The sequence below is a fragment of the Ursus maritimus genome, unplaced genomic scaffold (genome assembly GCF_017311325.1).
Source record: "Ursus maritimus isolate PB19 unplaced genomic scaffold, ASM1731132v1 scaffold_1, whole genome shotgun sequence".
NCBI lineage: Eukaryota > Metazoa > Chordata > Mammalia > Carnivora > Ursidae > Ursus > Ursus maritimus.
The window spans coordinates 64,975,526-64,996,941 of NW_024423343.1; the positions used below are offsets into that span (position 1 = coordinate 64,975,526).

A 21,416-nucleotide genomic window follows, 5' to 3' on the forward strand; every position below is an offset into this window, starting at 1 on the left:
TGTTGTGTTTTTAGCAGGGGGCAGGGGACCACCTGTTTTCCCTCCTACTTGTCCTTTTCGACATAGACTGCTAATAAGATTAGTAACAGTCACTAATACCTAGTAATACCTAATAAGATGAATAACTTGTTGGCACTGGGAAGAGATGACATATGTATAGTTCTGTGATGCAGCAAAGAATAAATGTGTCAATTTTAAGTAGCTTTTATCTTCAAGTAAATAAATCACCTATAAACCTTAAAATCCTAGCCCACTAAGGCCCAACCAGAGGTGCTTGCTCGATGCATATATTGGGAATGCAAATACTCAATTTCGAACTTTTATTTTTCATGGCAACAAAGTCTTTATGTTGCTTTCATGGGTTTCTGACTGGATGTATCTTCTTGACCTGACTCTGGGATTCTCACAGGGAAATCCAGATGTCTTGGTGGTACATGGACTATAGTGTAAAAAAAAGAAAAAAAGAAAAAAAAGGTCTTTTTATATAGAATATATTGCAGTTACTTTTATATACTCTTGTGTTCAAAGCAGTGTTCTGGGTATGTCTTTTCCCCATACTGACTTACTGTGGCTTCTGTTTACTCCTACATTTCCCTGGAGTATGCTGTTTTGTGGAAATCCATTCGTAAACTACTTTTCATGCCTATAAAATGTGTACGTTCTTTGCTTTATTCATATGGATTTTAAATGAAGTTTTAAGTAAATGTGATCAAACATGAGACTATATATTTTGTTGCTTGTAGTCAGACAAATGATTCCAGTAACTTTGAGAGCAAATTTTATTTTGAGATATTTGAGACACTGAGAAGTTTTCTTGTATCGACTTGAAGGACTTTATTTCTCCTTGGAAGTTTAGTAAACTAAATGCTCAAGTAAACCAACTCCTCCCAACCAACTAATAAACATTTCTGTGCTTTCTTGACTTTAAAAATTTTTAACTGTAGTTTTTAAATGTAATTTATAAACGATCGTATGTGCCCTTAGAAAGCAAATAGCAAGGCGGCTGGGGGGCTCAGTCAGTTAACGGTCTGCCTTCGGCTCAGGTCACAATCCTGGAGTCCTAGGATCGAGCCCTGCGTCGAGCTCCCTGCTCAGCAGAGAGTCTGCTTCTTCCTCTGCCTCCCCCACCCCTGCTCCCCCTTCACCCATGATGTCTTTCTCTCTCGCTCTTGCACACTCTCTCAAATAAATAAAATCTTTAAAAAAAAGTAAATAGTAATCAGGGTAGAAATTAACAACAACAACAAAAAAAAATGCTTAAACTCAGTAGTTATTTGAAAAATCAACTATTAAGCTGTCTTATTTCTATGAAGATTTTCTTGTCTAATGTCCCTTGTATAAAATCTCACCTTACAAATCAGGAGGATAGTTATTTTTTCAAATGGTAGAATCATTTGCTACAGAGTTTTCAAAAGTAACTGCTTGGTAGTTGGGTGAAGTGTTACAGAAGAGGTGCTTCTTGGGTTCGGTATTAACATCTGCGTGGGAGTACCTTAGGCAACAGGAACCATATTCAAGACATGGGAATGTGAAGACTATGGCATGCCTGGGCATGAACAAGAAGCAGAGACTGAAATTGAGTGAGATAAACAGAGGCCGAGTCAGGGTCCCCAAAGACTTTATTTTGTGGGTGTAACTCCTTTACATTTCTTCATAGTAAGTCATTTAAAAGGTAGAACTTTCAGGATTGTTTTAAATTTTTAATTACCAAAGTCTGTCTTTTCTTTATGTAGAAATAAATCTTAGCCCCTGATCACAAATCTTTATTCCAGATGACCTCATGCATTCTATTTCAATAAACTTCCTCTGTGCTTGGACCTGAAGAGGTCTACATTGTCTAATAGTCTGCCTCTTAATATTCTAAACTGTGCTTCCAGTGGCCTCACCAAAAGCCATTTCTTTTGATTCTCACCCTCTGCTCTATGACCAGTTGATGCTCCCATGTTAAGTAATCTTTTTTTTTTTTTTTGTATGTTGCCTTTGGCAAACTGGACATCTTTATACAATTTTCTAATTATTTTTTCTTTTGATCTGGACATCTGGGTAGTTCTTTGATGTATTGTTAAGTAGGACCCAGAATTATTTGTTCCTCCCTAGAGAAGCTAAAGAACCATTTTTTATTTATTCATTATAAAAATTCTAAACAACTAAGCCATGGTTTGGGGTGTGTGTGTGTGTGTGTGTGTGTGTGTGCGTGCACATGTGCGTGCGTGAACTCATGCCTTCCTAGGCATCTCAGCACTTACTTCCTAACTTCTTCACTGTATTTGGTGTGCAAAATCACCCCCTTGGTCTTGATTTTCCTCTCTTCCTTGGTCCTGATTCTCTTATATTTCAGCTCTCTCTCTCTCTTTTTTTTCCTTGCCTCCACTTCCTTTACCCATTTTCTAAATTTGGAGGTACCTAAATCCATGGTCTAAGCATATATTTACTGTACTCTTTCAGAAAAGACATGTTCTTTGTTGAGTTCTCAACTGCAGTGGTTTGAGTAGTGTCCCTCCAAAAGGTATGTTCAAGTCAGGGATCTAGAGATAAGATCCTTGTGGACTTTAGGCTGGCCTCAAATCCAAAGACTGGTGTTCTCGTAAGCGGGAGAGACACATGCACTGAGACAGAAAGGAGAAGAAGGTCATGTGATAAAGCAAGCAGAGATGGCAGTTATGCTGCCATAAGCCAGGGAATTCCAGGAGCCACCAGAAGCTGGAAGAGGCCAGGAAGGATTTTCCCCTCGTACTTTCGGAGAGCTATGGCCTTGCCAACAGCTTGATTTCAGACTTCTGGCTTCCAGAACTGTGAAAGAATAAATGTCTGTTGCTTTAAGGCACTTGGTCACAGTAACTAACATGTCCACTTTGTAATTCCAATCCCAATATTTTATTCCAGTTGCAGACTGAACTCCTGGTTGCTTATTCACTCATCACTCCCTGAAAATCCACACATTGAAAATCAAGCTTATTTTTGTTCTTCCAGATTTAAAAGCTCTGGATCATTTTCAATGTGTCGTTGTTTTTGTTTTGTTTTGTTTAATTTTTGCATCCAGTTAGTGAGTCCTTCATTCAGTCTGCCTTTCTTATCTTTCCTTGTCCCTTTCTTCCCTTCTGCTGAAGTCATGCCTTAGAGAAATCCAGAGTGCACAGTAAAAAGAAGACCAGTACTTAACTTGTCTTCCTAATTCAGAAACTTTGATAACTGGCAGTTACTTTTGAGTCATTCAAGGCCCTCTACAAACTGATCAAAATGGAGGAGGGGCAGTTCTACTTTTGTTTCTTTTCAGCTTTGTTGAGGTATCATTGACAGAGAAAATTAAAAGATATTTAAAGTGTACATCGTGGTGATTTGAAATACATATACATTGTGAAAGAATTCCTGCCATCTGGTTAATTAACACATCTGTCACCTCACATATTTATTTTTGTGCGCATGCAAGCCTGGGGGGTGGGGGAGGGAGAGGGAGAGAGAGAGAGAGAGATCTCAAGCAGGCTCCACACACGGCTTGGAGCCTGATGTGGGGCTCGATCTCACAACTTTGAGATCAGGACCTGTGCCAAAGTCAAGTGTCGGTGGCTTAGCAACTGAGCCACCCCGGAGCCCCTTTACTGCTTGTTCTACATTTAAAGTAAAAAACAGTCATTATTACTATAGACATTTTATATTAAACAACTTACTTTTGAATTTGAAGCTCTAAAAAGGTGCTGTTTTGATGACTGAAAGTAATAGCAGGCTGCGAAAAAATATCTGGAAAAAAGTTATTTTCAAATCCCTGAAGAATTTTGGATATATTCTTATCCTGGAGATTTTTATTGTTTAGGTCAGAATACACCACAAGGGTGCGCTGTTTAACAGACCTACAACAGTCTGATTTTTTTACACTCCGCCCCCCCCCCCCAAGTATCCTTTAATAAAGCAGAAAGCAAATACTGGAAATAGTTACGTTATATTAGAAATAGCAAATGCTTATCTCTTGTGTGTGAAGTGTCAGAAAATAGAGCTAGAGAGATAAGTAACAGTAATGCATGACAAAGTGATTTCTAATTAATGCAGTTTTATTCATTTTGAGCTTTAACTTCACGTTAGTATTCTCTTAAGTAGTCATCAGTTTGCCTTACACAGGCTTACGGATAAGTCGGTCTACCTGTAGCTTGGAAAAAATTTTGTTCACCACATCTATTTTATGCTTTTTGGCTGTCAGTAGTTAATACTTTGTCTCATTTCTGCAAGGCATTTCTCCATACTGGCAAATTAAAGTATTGGATAGTGACTTTGGAGCTTAAACTGAAACTCTTCACAGAAAAGGCTGTTGATTTTCTGAGCTAATTTTGGCAACTGATTGTGCAGTTTCCAAAGAGGATTCAATAAAGATTCAAGTCAGTAAAATAATGTATCCTAACCTGTTTTTTGGGGGACAGTTTTGCAACTAAATTATTTGATCCACCTACAGAATACATTTTAGAGAATACATAGTTTACTGTCTTTGCTACCGTGTTGTTTTCTCATGTCCCTAAGTATCTAGGTACTCTTTTACATTTCAAGCCTTGTATCCTGTTCCTTATAAAGGTGAATATACGGTCTTCCCTGGAAATGTTCAGTTGCAGAAGAAAACTATCCAATTAGAAATTTTCTGGCAGTTTTTCTCTGATCTTTTTGAGCATTTTGTGACTACGATTCTGCCTGAGGATTTGAAATGCCATTTATGCAACAACATATGTAATGGCTGGCTCCTACTGTTGTTTACCTAAATCGTATCACATGTATTCCTGTATAAATGCATACAGTTATTTACAGTAAGATTATACATATATAGTTATTTATGTAGATTATCATTTATATCACACATGACAAAAGTCAGAAATGCAATGACATTGACTTAAATCGACAATCACTTAGACTTCTGGGATTGAAACTAAGTTCTGAAATGCAGTATCTATACCATGTTCACTGATCAGGTTTCTGTGGGGAGCGCACGTAATAAAATCTGTGGCCAAAGGAGGTCCTAGTATTATTGACAATGAGCCTTTTAAGAGTATTTTACATGTGAAGAAGAGGAGGAAGAGTTGGGCACAAGTTGCAGATAATCTTGACCCATAGGATCCACAGAAACTTTCGGAGAATTCTTTATTTTTGCACAGTTTGGTATGGTTTTGCTCTTTGGAGTTCTGTGTGTACACAGCAGTAAAGCGGCTTTCCCCAGGCTACTAGAATGGTACCTCATTTTCTTTCGGATATTGGCTTTTGGCTGGAAACACAGTAAGGAATTATCTTGAACTTTTTATTTGGTCTCATTTTGCATTCTGGTGCAGACAAACACTCAAATGTTGAGAAATGGAAATACTTTGCCATCCAGTATTATGCAAGTGAAATTTAATACTTAAGAGTGTGTTCATTTTTTAACAGCTGATTTAATTGTTTTTAAGAAATGTTTGACAGTATTCATTTTTAACTCAGTTTTACCTTTTAATATTTATCATGGTTTATAAGCGGGTAAGATGATAGATTGTCACATGTTTATAAAATGTGCAAGAATATCGTTGGTCTTTGTGTCACTTAATGAGTTTTAATCCGAGATGTTCAATGCAGAGTCATTAAGGTTGTCGTAAAAAGAGCATGTATTTGTAATCTTTAAGAAATCTTTTTGGCTTTTTCTCCAGATTATCACACAACATTTGATTTTCCCCGCCACTTTCCACTTATATTTATCATATAGAAAGAAAATCACACACATAATTCTACAATTGCCTAGGAACAGTGGTTGCCATGGCATTTTTAGTTTGATATAAGGAGTACAGCTGTCTGTATTCCCAAAAATAGGACTTGTTTCATTCAGTAGAGAAATGCACCAGTGCAGCATAATAGGATATAATCTGCTTCTACCTTTTAAGGCTTTCCCATATATACAAATATACTTAATCTTGGTAGTCTTAATCACAATTGCAAAATTAATGACTAATGCTTATGTAGCACTTACTCATGTGTCAGACCAAGTACTAAGCACATTACTCATTTAATGCTCTCGAAAGTCCACTGAGCCATTACTTTTTTGGTTTCTGCCAGCTTTACCTCTGACCCAAATGTAAAGAACTATGCTTATTATAAAGTTGTTAGACTTTAAAGAGTAATACTGTTCAAAGAACAATAGGTCATACGTGGAGTTGGTGTGGATTTCTCTCCCTTCTCTCCCAGTACACTAAAGTTGTGCCTCTCTGAAGAACATACTGTATTAATAAAATATTTAAAATTATCAGTGTTAGGAAGCTTCCTTTACAAGTTCATATAGTATGAAGCTTACTTAGGCTTTCTACCGCTATGACATTTGGGACCTTGTGGGGGAGGAAATGCTTTCTTTGGTAACCAGCATGTACCAGAGACCAGGGCAGAGAGAAGCAGGCCTCTTTCCTGGAGCCATGAGGATAAAACTATGGGGTCACTCGGATAATGCCTGCCATACAGTGTTGGCTCCCTTTCCGAGATGAACTGAGTTGATCCTAGATTGTTCCCTTGATTGGTACTTTACTTGGTGAGGGGCTCCCACTCAATCTATAGGTGTTCCCTGCTCTCCTACCCTACCTCTAGACACTTTTTTGTTCTTTCTGATCACTGATCATGGAGAACCTTGATTACCACCATTGTCTGTCTTTTTAACTTGATCCTGAGCTCTGATTTCTCCTGATTTCTCTTCTCTCTCTCTCTTTTTTTTTAATTGGGAATGTATTACTGAGTTAGGCCCTCATCTTTCGGCATTTAAAAAATGTCATTAGTAAGGGATTACCACTAATATGACTTGGTTATACGATATCTCAAAGTATTATAGGGTTGATGCAATGAAAGCGCAGGTTGCTTCAGGGAGAGAAATTTAAAAACCTTACAAGAGTATAATCCAGGTTGTAAAATGTGTGTTTTGTTTTGTTTTCTGATCTACATGGAGAAGGGCCAGAAAGGGAGTATATTATGGCGGAAGCAGCCCCACTCTGGCTTGAGAGATAGTCTTGGCTCTACCAGTAGGTCTGTTATTGTCATCATTTTTCTCATTGCCTTCTTTGTCTTCTACCTTGAAGAACAAGCCATTGAACTTCTTAGTGGCTTGGGTTTCTTCTCTGTACAATAAAATTTTGTAACTAAATTTCCAAAGGTCTCTTCCAACTCTAGTGCTATCAAATTATTTTATTCTTTTGTTGTCTTTTAAAATCGGCCTTTAACAGGTAAAAGTGCTTTGTTACGTGGATCATTGGTTTGATCACTGTTAATCAGATAGTGATGCCTAGTCCTGGTATTACTTCTCTGAGGATTTCTGAAACTCTAAAGGACAGTAACGAGATAGAGCACTGATTAACATCTTTCTCCCTGAACTCCTGACTGTAGCACAAAAGTCAACACCAGTGCTTTGGGCATCAGTAAAAACAGGCATAGGATGCAGAGTTTGAGGAAGATATGCTCAGGTTAATGAGTTTGTTAAGTAGAGGGTACAGGTGTTATCATTGACTAATGAGGCGTTTGTATCTAGACCACTTTGAGAAAAATCTAGTGGTAAGCTTGGCCACCCAGAATCTTCTGAAGGGATTAGAATTTTAGTAACTAAAAAAGATACAAGTTACAGGTGGTGGTGGTATTTAGACACCTCTAAGTGAATCCAGCTCTAATCTCATTACTTACTGTCATAGAATTTATTTCAGCAAATAGGATGTCGATAGGACACCCTTAAAATTGGCAGAATAGGTGACTGCTTACATGGTGTGGTTTTAAGAGCTCCAGGGCCTGATACTACTGCCCTGTTTCTCCTTACCCTACATACTGTAGTCTGGGGCCGGACATATCACCTCTGTTTCTAACACCCCTTCACTGATAGTTGTTTTCTTCATCTAAGTTGACCTAGACAGGCTAAGACTTTCAGTGCTGTGAATGAAGGATCTTAAAACAGGTTTATTGAGAGAACACGGAAGGAGGATATATAAGTCCTAGATTTTTAGGAGTCAGGAGGAAGTGCCGTTTAAGGGAGGGGAAGGGTGTGGAAAGAGATTTGGGGCAGCAGTACAAACATGCCCAGTCTCACCATAATAACATTTTATTTATTTATTTATTTAATTATTTATTTATTTATTTAAATTTTATTTATTTGACAGAGACAGCCAGCGAGAGAGGGAACACAAGCAGGGGGAGTGGGAGAGGAAGAGCAGGCTCCTAGTGGAGGAGCCTGATGCGGGCTCAATCCCAGAACGCTGGGATCACGCCCTGGGCCGAAGGCAGACGCTTAACCGCTGTGCCACCCAGGCGCCCAATAGCATTCTATTTTTAAAAACTTCATAAAGAAAGAAACTGGCATATAGGCCTTCATTCAATACAAGTCAAAAAAATGCATGTGTATGTGTGTATCCAAGTATAGAGGATATGTGTAAAAGCCTGGACACCAGAACTTCGCTAGAGTGTTCTCTTCTCTGTGCAGTATTTTCCTTTTCACAGGTAACCTATGTTTGTTGGGATTTACAGGGATTTTTCTTTTTTTACCTCATCATTGTATGCATTGTTTCCATCTTATACGAGATTGTGCTAATTTTGTGATCAAATCAGTAATAAAACAATTCATTGTGATTAAAAAAAACTTGCCTTTACAGCTTTATTTTGCAAATTCATTACAATACCTCATCCTTCTATATTACATTTACTTTATTATAAGTTTTGAAGTTTAAGAAAACTGACCTGTTGTCTAAGTTGTAAAATTATTTTAGAAAATTCTTCCATCAAGAGTTAAGAATTCAGGGGGTGCCTGGGTAGCGCAGTCGTTAAGCGTCTGCCTTCGGCTCAGGGCGTGATCCCGGCGTTCCGGGATCGAGTCCCACATCGGGCTCCTCTGCTGGGAGCCTGCTTCTTCCTCTCCCTCTCCCCTGCTGTGTTCTCTCTCTCGCTGGCTGTCTCTCTGTCACATAAATAAAATCTTAAAAAAAAAAAAGAGTTAAGAATTCAAACTTAGGGCGCCTGGGTGGCTCATTCAGTTTAGCATCTGCCTTTGGCTCAGGTCATGATCTCAGGGTCCTGGGGTCAAGCCCTGCATCGGGCTCCCTGCTTCTCCCTCTCCCTCTGCCTCCCCCCCTGCTTGTGCTCTCTCTCTCTCTCTCTCATAAATTAATCAATCAATCCTTTAAAAAAAAAAAAAGAGTTCAAACTTGACCTTTAGTTAGTTATGTAAAAGGTCATGCTTTGGGATATAATTCACAGTAAATTAAATAGTATGTCATAGTATTTATAGAGAATATCCAAGTTGGAGAAGGATAATGTGATTCTGGTACTTAAGAAGGAAAAGTATGAGTTTTAAGACAGTTTCAAGGGGTGGCCTAGGTTTTCTCCTCTCAGCCATTCCTCCCCACATGTGGAAATCATAAACAAATAAAAACCCAAAGCTTCTAACAGAAACATTTAAAAATGTCCTTGAAGTTGAGCTACTGTATTTCTGTCCTTTGATTCAATTCTTTTTCTTATTTTTGTTTGCAATTTTTCCCTTACTGTTTTCTACAGAATATATTGATTTCAATGACCCACATCTTATAATTCAACCGTGATTAATAAGTGATCTAATAACTTGTAGAGAGCTAGTACTCAGTAAATCTACTGAACGCCATTCAATTCTATTTTCTTCAGCTAAATTTAGTTCCATCTGGAACCAGTAAATCCTGATCTGGGTGTGAATTCTGAGGGATTAAGTATCTGGCATGGTTTTCAACTTGACCTTGCCACTTTTGCTAGAGTGTTCTCTGTGCAGTATTTTCCTTTTCACAGACTGTAAAATTCAGTGATGTGCATTCCTGTTAAGGGTGCAGTTTTCGCTAATGGCAGGCAGGCTTAGTGACTCTAACTAAAGTAAATAATTGGACATCTCTAATCATTAACCAAAGTGTTTTCCCCTAGTGAGTAGAAACCTCTCTGTGTTCTTGTTTTGTAAACCCTTTAGATTTAAATATAGTTTAATCTCAACTTCATTTAAAAAATTTCAGTCATAATTTGGCCAAAGGAAATGTATCTTGGTGCCGAAAGCTAAAGACCATTCTAGATAGTTTTTCAACTTTAATTCTTTACATTAAATTTATGAAATATTCAAATTCACATATTATACACATTCATATACCCATCACCAAGATTTAGCAAAGTAGTGTGAAGTATTGTGCTTTTATTAAATTCCTTAAAGGTAGGATGGAGCTGTCTGAGGTGACCTAAAGGGGAAATTTTTACACATAATGAATTACACACAATGAATTTGGCTTACTCAGTGGACTAAACGCCAGTTCCTGAATGCTGGGCACTGGTGGGGTTTCAAGGTTGATTATTACAGAGATGGACTCTAATAGGGCTCTTACTAACACCATCACTGCAGACAAAGTACAATCCAGAGTAAGTACCTCCTTTTATCCATACTTGTCACTCTGCATTAAAACTATCATTTGCTTATTTTATTTACAGATCATGTTCACATACTTTAAAGTAGATGAGCTGCATGTAACATTAGCTCATACTTGCGGAGCTGGTACTGTATACTAAGCACTGTGCTGAGTTTTCACCCATGTCATTTCACATAAGCATCCAGCCCTTTCTGAGCTGGAGGTACTGTTAACTTTCCCCCCTTTATAGATGAGGAGGCTGAAGGTTGCAGAGACACTAGGTGGCCATGCTCCCTGGTTCAAGCCCTGACATTGTCTGCAAAGCTCATTTGTTTGGTAAGCATGACACTAGTCCGCCTTCCAACTTGCAAACCTCTAGAAGCCCTCTCCAGTTAGACGCAAGCTCACATTCAAAACTACTGGGTAGGTCCAGCCTGACTAATGCAAAGGTAGAGCGGTCAGGAGACTGTTAGGTGCATACTCCTGCAGGGCACAGGAAAACTAGGGCTTAGGGGTGCTGCTTGGTTAGGCACTGATGGCCTTCCTCACCTTTTTTTCTTTCTTTTTAAAGAATTTTTAGCATTTTATTTATTTTTAATGTTTCAAGTTTTTACTTAAATTCTAGTTAACATATAATGTAATATTTCAGGAATAGAATTTAGTGATTCACCACTTACATATGATACCCAGTGCTCAACACAGCATGTGCCCTCCTTAATCGCCATCACCCAGTTAGCCCATCCTCCACGCCGCTCCCCTCCAACAATCCTCAGTTTGTTCTCTGTAGTTAAAAGTCTTGGGACACTTGGGTGGCTCAGTCGATTCAAGCGTCTGACTTTGGCTCAGGTCATGATCCTGGGGTCTCGTGATCAAGCCCCGAATCAGGCTCCCTGCTCCTCAAGGAGTCTGCTTCTCCCTCTCTGTCTGCCCCTACCACTCCACCCCTCCCCCGGCTTGTGCTCTCTCTCCCAAATAATATCTTAAAAAAAAAAAAAAAAAAATCTTGTTTATTTCCTTCCCTCTCTTTTTTCTTTCCCCTATGTTCATCTATTTTGTTTCTTAAATTCCCCATATGAGTGAAATCATATGGTATTTGTCTTTCTCTGATTAACTTATTTCGCTTAGCATAATACACTCTAGCTCCATCCACACCATTGCAAATGGCAAGATTTCATTTTTTTATAGCTGAGTAATATTCCATTCTGTATATATACCACATCTTATATATCCATTCATCAGTCAGTGGACACTTGGGCTCTTTCCATAATTTTGCTATTGTTGATAATGCTGCTATAGACATCAGGGTGCATGTGCCCCTTTGAATTGGTGTTTATGTATCCTTTGGGTAAATACCCAGTAGTGCGATTGCTGGGTCATAGGGTAGTTCTATTTGTAACTTTTTGAGGAACCTCCACACTGTTTTCCACATTGGCTGCACCAGTTTGCATTCCCACCAACAGTGTTAGAGGTTCTCCTTTCTCTGCATCCTCACCAACATCAGTTGTTTCCTGTGTTGTTGATTTTAGCCATTTTGACCGGTGAGGTGATATCTCTTTGTAGTTTTGATTTGTATTTCCCTGGTGATGAGTGATGTTGAGCATCTTTTCATGTGTCTGATGGCCATCTGGATGTCTTCTTTGGAAAAATGTCTATTCGTATCTTCTGCCCATTTCTTAACTGGATTATTTGTTTTTTTGGGTGTTGAGTTTGATAAGTTCTTTATAGATTTTTGGATACTGACCCTTTATCAGGTATGTCATTTGTCAATATCTTCTCCTATTCTTTAGGTTACCTTTTAGTTTTGTTTCCTTTGCTGTGCAGAAGCTTTTTATCTTGATGAAGTCCCTGTAGTTCGTTTTTGCTTTTGTTTCCCTAGCAATCATGATTTGTTTACTTAAGCAGCTGTGGTGGTTTAGTGAGTCTGCTTTCTAGAAGTAGCTATTCTTGGGTTAGGAACCTCTCCATTCTTATGTGCTGGCTATGTATATTCCACCCACATTCCTCAGTGCACACCACTTTTCTTGGTTGCAGTCTATTTAGGAACACCTAGATCTTCTAACTTAAATGCTTCTTTTTTTCCTGTGGGCTTTTACCCAAGAAAAGGGTGCTTGCAGTAGATATAGAACATCCCTTTCCCAAGGTCCAGGGGTTCCTCCACTTTGGTCTTAATAGTGATGTTTTATTTTAACACGAAATAACTCCCAAGTTTGATTTTTATTTTATTTTACCTGTCCTTCTTAGCTGATTGAAATTATTTTCTAGCAGTAAAAAAGAAAACATGCAGGGGTGCCTGAGGGGCTCAATCAGTTAAGCATCTGACTCTTGATTTTGGCTCAGGTCATGATCCTGGGGTCATGAGATCAAGCCCTGTGTCGGCTCTGTGCTGGGGGTGGAGCCTGCTTAAGAGTCTCTCCCTACCCCTCTCCCCTGTGCTCTCTCTCTCTTTAACAATAACAACACAAAACTCTTGTCTCTCTGTCTTGAAAGACAAGAAAGAGATATTAAGCTATTTCCTTGAACATTAACACTAATATTATTGTACCTCAGGACAAAACTTCCCTTTCTGTCATTAATCTGTTGCTGATTATCTAAACTTAACCATTCTTGTTCCTTGAAAAGTCCTGCTCTTGGCCCATCCTACATAAGTTGTGAAATTTACAGTTTTGTCATAAACGTAGCAAGTTTTAACTATTATAGCATGAAATCTAGTTATCACAGGTTATGTACATCTTTCTGCTACCACTCAGTGACAGTCATGCCATCTTAATGTCTTCCTTCTCAGTCTCTGTGATCCAATCGCAGCTCTAATAATGTATGTCCATTTCTTTTCATGTTACACTTGCAAAACAGGGTAAAGGGAGTTAAGTTCTGTAGGATAAAGTTATAAAAGATGTGCTCCTTCAAAATGTTCGTGTCTTTGCTTTCTTTTCCCTCGGCTGTCTTCATAAATGCTATTGAAAAATTTTTAGTAAAACTAAAATCTGTGTATTTTGACAAATTTTAAATTCTTTATCCATAGAAATATAAATATCCTGTACCAAAAAAAAAAAAGTTTGCTTATTTTAAGACCTCTAGGGACATAAATGAAATATGTGAGTCTATTTTTATTTTGTCTTTGAGTTATGGATAGGTTCATATAAACTTGTGAGTCTGCAATATAAATTCCTCCCTTCTAATTTCTGTATATTTTATTATGACCAAAATTTAAGAGCTCTAACTCTTAAACAGATACTGTCATTTGAGAAATTCATGACTAATTCAAGTCACGACTGCTTTTATCAGGTAATAGAAAAGATCAATAAATGACAGTGATTGGGAATCTGGCCTAAAGGGGAACACAGGTTTGTATCATAGACCTCGTGAGAGCAATCAGTCTAAGCACTGAAACAAGTTTGCAGTGTGGAAGTAGGAGGAAAATCAAATGCTGCCCCAAATTTGTGCATTCAGCAATTATTTATTGATCACTTACTGTGTTCTTACTGGTAAAGTAGGTCTGTGAGAGGAGGGCAGCATGCCTTAATAGGGCTTTACTGAGTAAATTCATCTGAGAAAGAAAATGGCATATTCTACTGCTTTTGATATTTACATCATTGTTTTGAAAAGTGAAGTGCTGCATTGTTTTAGGAGAATTTTTGGACTTTTTCCTAACGACTCCTAAACTTAATTTTATAAGATAGCAAATGAAAGTTTCCAAATACGGAGCTATATCATTAATCAAAAGAAGAAAACTTTATATTCTGCTCGAAATGACATTTAAATACTGCTCGTCCAGCTGTATGATACCATGCCTTTCCTTCTTAGCCCTTTATTGCCAAGGGTCCTTCTCCTGATTGTTTCAAAAGTCCAAAGTGCAAACTGAGGATCTGTCTCCACCTCCACCCTGGAGCGGGTGGGGGGTGAGGGATGACCCTTAGGTTTAATCAGAATTGGCTTTAGTGACTGAATCAGTCTGGGTTCGGGTGGCGGGCTTTAGCTCTTTCCATGCTGGTTAGGTCTGAGACGTTCTGCAGGAAGGGCCGTCGTATGGAGGGGGAGAAGGTTGGTAGCTGCAGCTGTTCATCAGTTGATACGGAGAATACTGAATGGTTTGACTCGCCTTCAGGTAGGCCAGGTGCTACCCTGCCTGCCCCCGGTGAGGTGTGTGTTCCATCGAGTGCTGCCATTGTGGACCTAACTGTGCTGTGTCCCTATGAGAGGACACTCAGGGCAGGAGGTGGTTGGAGAGATCTAGGGGCTTGGTGCTTAACTGCTATAGACGTCCTCACCCAGACTTCGGCCTTTCTGTGCCGACTGGGAAACTGTTAGTAGGTTTTGAACAGAGTGACCCTAAGCAAACTTCGGTTTTGATAGGATCCTTTTGCTGGTATGTTGAGAAAGGGCCGTAGGGGAACCGTGTGGAAGCAGAGTCCGTTGGGAGGTGCTTGATGGTAATCCAGACCATGTGGTAGCAGTCAAGCTGATGCGCCAATGGGATGGACTTCATGTGGCGTGTGAGAGAGAAAGGAGAGGAGGACGACTCCAAAGTCACTGCACTGAACAAATGGAGGAATGACTTGCTCCTTCCTGAAACAGGAGAGACTGTGGGAACAGGACTATTTTTGCTGAGAGAGGGGGAAGAAGGGATTATCAGGATCTCAGTTTTAGACATGCCATGTTTAAAATCGCCGTGGATATTAAGTGGAGATCACATAGAGGATGGAGGCGTAAGTTTGGAATTAATCAGCATATGAATAATATGTAAGTGCAAGGGAAAGGAGGAGATTACCAACAGAGTGAACATACATACTGAAGAGAGTGTAGCTAAGGACTAAGATGAAAAAGAACCGTAAAAGAAAATGGAGCGTTGGGATCTGTCTGGAGTAGGAATGTGGTCATCTGGAAGTAAGAAAAAGAGAATTTTAAGAGGGTAGTCTAGTCTGTTGAATGCTGCTAACAGGTCAAATAAATGAGTTCTGAGAATTAACCAGTAGTTTAGTTGTGGTTGTGGTCATTGACGACTTTGATAGGAATAGTTTTAGTGGATCAAAAGTTGGGAAATATCTGGTTGGGCAGGTTCCAGTGGGGGATGAGAAATTGGAGACAAAAAGACTATGAACAACTCGTTGAAGCAGGTTGGTTGTAAAGAGGAAGCGTGAGATGGCATGGCAGTGCGCCAGGAGGCAGCGGGCGGTCTGCGAGGCAGGCCTGTCTTCGGGTCTGCTGACGGTCACATGCCAGCCGTGTGAGCAGTAGCTGCGGATGGAGTCGGTGACCTCAAATGACCTTGCCGTGGGTAGACATATAAATTTTTGAGATGTTTGTCGTTAATACATTAGTACTAAAAAAGAAAGATTAATCAAGCCAGCTGTTTTAACGTACAGATATCTTTCCCTTTTCACCTCTTACTCTACATCCCTATTTTCTCCATATTTTTCTTTGAAAGCTAATTTTTAACTATTATGAGTCCTCCACATTATAATTGGTTGTTGGTATGCCATCCTTCCATCCTGGCCTGAGTTCCTTGAGAAGGACCATATTTTACTTTACTTTACATATCTGTCTCATAGCTCAGCTCCTGGCACACGGCAGGTACTCCATAAATGTTTTTTGAAGGAATGACTCTTATGTTTCATGTTGGCATCTAAAGCAGCTGATGTAAAGGTCAGTGTCTTCGTGAAGTTCGCTGTCAATTTCTAAATACAGATTGTGTCTGGTCATTTTGTTCTCCAGAGTCCCTGTGGAGCAGGCATAGTGAGAACTGGCTCACTGCAGCTCAGTAGTGCATCTGCTGGCAGTTCGTCTTTGAAGAGGACAAAGCGAAAAGCACCTTCCCCGCCCTCCAAAACACCCCTGCATCAAAGTGATGAAAATAGTCCTGTCACTGGTAATGTTACTTTTCCCGTTAACATTCCATGTGTGTTAGGTCTGGTTTCGTATAGACAGTAAAGTAAATCAGGTCTTTTTACTAAAAGACAATACTCAGGTTTTTAAATTAATTTTAATAATATTTCGATAGTCCCTGATTATTCTCACTTAACTACCTTTTTAAAATCTGTAACATAACCAAAAAAAAAAAAAAAAATTGTGTAGCTCCCTGATCCAAAAACTGAGCACGTGATCACTTGTGAATCTGTTCAGGACACTCTCCTTCCAGGATTGACTGCCCGTAGGAAGGGGAAGCTAAGTTGACTTTAGTTGTATCAAAGCTGGACGAAGAAATGGCTTCTAACAGAGTTACGGCTATCTCTTCCCAAATTATATACAAATAAATTAAGCTACTAAGGAATTGCTACATTTGTGAATGTGACTTGTTTGTAAGTTGTGCTGCTTCTGCCCCCCAGCCCTGCAGGCAGAACACGCAGTTCCTTCGGACGGTGTTTTGGAAGCAAACTCTCCCGAGGGGCTGCCCAGCCCAGGTAGGACACCTTGATTCCACATCACGTAGTTCCGGAAAAAGACCTTTCATGGCAGTTGAGGAATGAATCTAGTTATAATGCTCTGTCTATGAAAGACATACAGATGCTTGGACTCTATTTCCCAGATTTTATAATATGAAATGAAAAATTTTCCACCCTGGGTTGAGTATGAAACTGGCAGAACTCAAAATTTTAGTTCTGTGATGGTAGCTTAAGAACTTTCCTTATGCAGTGTCAGGTTACCACTTATTAATGTCCTTCCCAAGAAGGACACATATTAGTTAGGAATGTACCTTAGTGTGTTCAGAAGAAACTTACACCAAGGTGTAACGTACCATTATTTACACAACTGTCCTACGTATGAATTCGACATACATAGTGTCCTAATTTAGTGGTAAAAATTTGTCATCAAGAAGTATTTTCTATTATATGGTTACATTTTGAGTTCTCCAAATTAATGAAATGCCAGTAAAAATAAAATAATTCAATTTAATACTGTTTCCCTATATTTTTAATAGTAGCTATTATAAGAATAAATATAAAATTTCTTAATTCTTAGACTTAACGTTAGATGTAAATGAACATGACAGACTAATGTCTAACCAAAAATAGGATATTACTATGCCAGTACTTTAACATGGGGATAATTTTATAGGTATGAAAATTGTTCAATATAACCCTACCTAATTTTCAGAATTAATATTCATAAACACAGGAGAAACTCGAGAACACCCAGATGCTCCAAAATTTTTAATCCTTAGGTGATTTTTAGGAATTTGAGATTTTGACACATCTTATATAAGAATTCTCCTGTCCTCTGTGATTAAAAACATTATCCTTATATCACTAGTCATGATTTTTCTTACTTCTTAAGTCTTACCCAGAATAATATCAATGATACTGTTTTGTTCCACAAAGGGATTTTATTAAATAATATCCAACTATATAAGTGAAATGAGAAGACTCAGAAGTATTAGAAAGAAGGTGTGAATGCTATTCAAACTTTGCTTGATATCTGTTTCTCTTTCTTTACCTTTTATTCCCCTGGTTACCTCTTGTTTAACGCATGGATAATCCTGAGCTAACAAATCTGATTTCTTCGAAATGCTTCTTGTTCTCTGCTCGCTGTAACTCTGTTGTCTAAGTGCCATTTCCACAGACTTTACTTCTTCGACAGAAGCCTCCCTCGGCCCTGGACTCCCCAGTCATGAACACTGCACTGTGCCCAAACTGCGGGATGAAGACTCTCTCTCCGAATGCCCTGGAACACCCGAGGCAGCCGGAACGCCTCTGACATGTGGGTGACCGGGCCTTTCCTGCCTGGTGCTTTCTTTGATGCAGATTAAGATTATCCCCACATAAACATTTCACTACTTGGTCATCCCTTGTGTAAAAATGTCTCAAAGAAATAGTGGTTTCCCCCTTTCACTTGAAATTCTCTTACAGGTTTGGAGTTTCATATTTTCCCTAACCAGATAGATGAATATGGCAAGGCATAAGATGAATAAAATAAGTGGCTTTGGAGGATTTCAGCTTTTGTTCTATTTGGTTTTCTGCCTTTTGGCAAACCTCTTTGAACTCTGTTATTTCCAGTGTTTAACTTTATGAGTATAAAAGAATATCTATATCTATCTATTTTTTTTCTTTCTTGGACTACTCTTTTGTTATCTAGGCATGGCTTATTTTCTATAGTATTGTTTTTAATTGGGATTTTTATGTTAAATTATTGGAATTATTTTGTTACCAGATGGCAAAAATTTATAGTTAGGTAATACTTGCCTTTCATTATAAATAATTTTATTCAATTTTTTTATTAACTCAGAATGAGTCCTTATTTAAAATCATTTAAAATTAATATCATATCACATACTGCTTATAGTAATGCAATATTGTGTGGCCAGTTTGGAAAATAGTTTGACAAGTCTTTAAAAATAAAATTTAAGCATTCATTTTCTGTATAACCCAGCAATCCCACTCCTACGTATTTTCCAAGGAAAATGAAAACCTCTTTGCACATAAAAACTTACATGTAAATTATTTTAAGATTTTTATTCATAATTGTCCCAAATAAGAAACAACCCAATGTCCCTAAACTGAGGAATGGATAAACTATGGTCAGTCCGTACAGTGGTTGCCAGGTCTAGGGTTAGGGGGAGCGGTTGATCACCAAAGGGCCCCAGGGGTTTTGGAGACTGATGGACTTGTTCTATATCTTGATGGTGTTGGTGGTCACCCAACTATACATCTATCAAATGAAGCCTTCCAACATGGATTCTAAAAATAAATTTTACTGAGTGTGAATCGTATCTCGATTTTTAAAAAAGAAAAACTACTCTGTCTGGCAGCAACTGCAGTAGAGTCTGACACAGTAAGTGTTTTTTGAATGAATGAATGAATGAATGAATGAATACAAAAAAGTAATTTACCACAATAGATGTAATTTTTTAAAAAAAGATTTTATTTATTTATTTGAGATTGAGAAAGAGAGAGCATGTGCCTGACGAGGGAGAGGTGAGGAGGGGTTGGAAGAGAGAGACAATCACAGGCAGACTCCATGCTAAGCACAGAGACCGAAGCGAGGCTCAGTCTTACGACCCTGAGAATATGACCTGAGCAGAAACCAAGAGTGGGATACTCAACGGACTGAGCCACCCAGGCGCCTCCCTACTTTTCAAAAAGATTTTATTTATTTATTTATTTGAGAGAGAGAGGGAGAGAGCACTCAAGTAGGGAGAGGGGCAGAGAGGGAGTGGTAGAATAGATGTAATTTTTTTTTTAAAGATTTTATTTATTTATTTGACAGAGAGAAAGACAGCCAGTGAGAGAGGGAACACAAGCAGGGGGAGTGGGAGAGGAAGAAGCAGGCTCCCAGCAGAGGAGCCCGATGTGGGGCTCAATCCCATAACGCCGGGATCACGCCCTGAGCCGAAGGCAGACGCTTAACGACTGAGCCACCCAGGTGCCCCTAGAATAGATGTAATTTAATATGATTTTATTTTAGCAAAGAGAGAAATTTGTCAATTCTGCCATTTCGATCATCTCCAGGAAAAATATACAGATTATCCCAAACATCTCAGTGAAATTATAAGCTTTAATTATTTAAAAGTAAAATGCTCCAGACTTACAAACATGTCTTCTAAAAGCTTAGAATTTAAATTTCATTTATACATATTACATTTTGTGACTTTTAAAGAATTTTTGAATCTTATTTTTTGTTTCAATGTTGCTTTCTTTAGAGGAACTGAAAAACTTAAAAATTCAAATCATATAAAGCATAGTAAAGGTAAAAAATTGCAATAATTAAACTTTCAAAAGATGACTTCTGTAATTTTTTAACATTTATACTTTGGAAGTTGTTAAATCTTAAAACTTCACAAAGATTTTGAACACTGTATTCTTTGAAAGTGAGTATTCCCTTAAAACTTATGAAGCTGAAATACAATAGTTGTGCTACAATATTTGTGGAATTTATTCATTGTTCACAGCCCTCACCCAGTCTTTTTTTATTGTAGTCCTAAAATGTGGCCATCATATAACACATACAAATCAAACTTGTTTTATTATTTTTCGAAGCTTGGGGAAATTTGTGCTAGTCAACCAATCAACTCTGAAAGTTTTTTTGGATTATGAGAATTTTTAAAAATAATCACAGCCTTTCCTAAGAATTTTAAGATTAGGAATACTCTTCAAGCTAGTAAAAAATATATATTTACGCAAGCCTACATGATGCTTGTAACTACCAAGTTATAAAATTTCAGAAACATAATTTGAAAAGATTTTCGAAATACCTAACTTATTCTTTAATTAACTGAGACTCGTTAATTTAAGGACGGGGGGCCCCATACTTAAAGAAAAGTTGTTTGAAGTACTTTTTTTTTTTTTTTTAAGATTTTTTTGAGAGTGTGAGAGCGCAAGTGTGTGCCTGCGCCCACCAGTGGGGACAGGGGATGAGGGTGCGGGGGAGGGGCAGAGGGCGAAGGAGAGACTCTCAAGCAGACTTCCTGCTGAGCGCAGAGCCCAAGGCAGGGCTCATCCGAGGCCCCTGAGATCCTGACCTGAGCTGAAATCAAGAGTCAGATGCTTAACTGACTGAGCCACCCAGGTGCCCCTATGTGAAATACTTTTGATGGGCAAGAGAGAAATCGGGATAACAATAATTTTGCTAAGTGTTACCTCAGTTAATCTAATGTGTAAAGAGCTTAATACATGCCAAGGGGCCATTTATAAAACACATTTGCTTCTAAACCGGAACAGGCATTAATTTTCTCAAACACAGTTTTCAAATTACATAAATATACTCTTACTGCACAACTATGATATGCTATTGTAACACATAATATTGTACATTGGTATCATAATGGTGTTTTCACATGTCATAATAAAACAAGATTTGCCAAAATATATTTTTTTAAAATTCACTTAAATTCAAATTCCGTAATATTTTTTCTGTTGAGTAATCTACTTTTTATTCACAATGAAACTGTCATTAAAAGTCTCCATATTTGTTTATTAAGTAGCATATAAAGCACGCTGTTCTGCCTAGAGATAAAATTAAAGACCTACATTACTTTAAATATTCTTCAAATATGTTGAAGTTTGTATTAATTTTGTGGATGTGCTGATCACTATAACCTAATGCTCTACCATCCCTCCCCCCCATTGCGGT

General features: G+C 38.3%; 1 protein-coding gene across 5 annotated transcripts in view; it reads left to right on the forward strand.

The window, feature by feature from the left end:
* Window positions 1-21,416, forward strand: part of COBLL1 (cordon-bleu WH2 repeat protein like 1) — a 159,668-nt gene that overhangs the window by 120,777 nt on the left and 17,475 nt on the right. For all 5 annotated transcript variants that reach the window (XM_040644464.1, XM_040644470.1, XM_040644478.1 and 2 more), the window contains 3 exons: window positions 16,065-16,218; window positions 16,676-16,750; window positions 17,928-18,047. In XM_040644464.1, coding sequence (XP_040500398.1) covers window positions 16,065-16,218; window positions 16,676-16,750; window positions 17,928-18,047 — 349 coding nt within the window. The remainder of the gene's footprint in view (window positions 1-16,064; window positions 16,219-16,675; window positions 16,751-17,927; window positions 18,048-21,416) is intronic.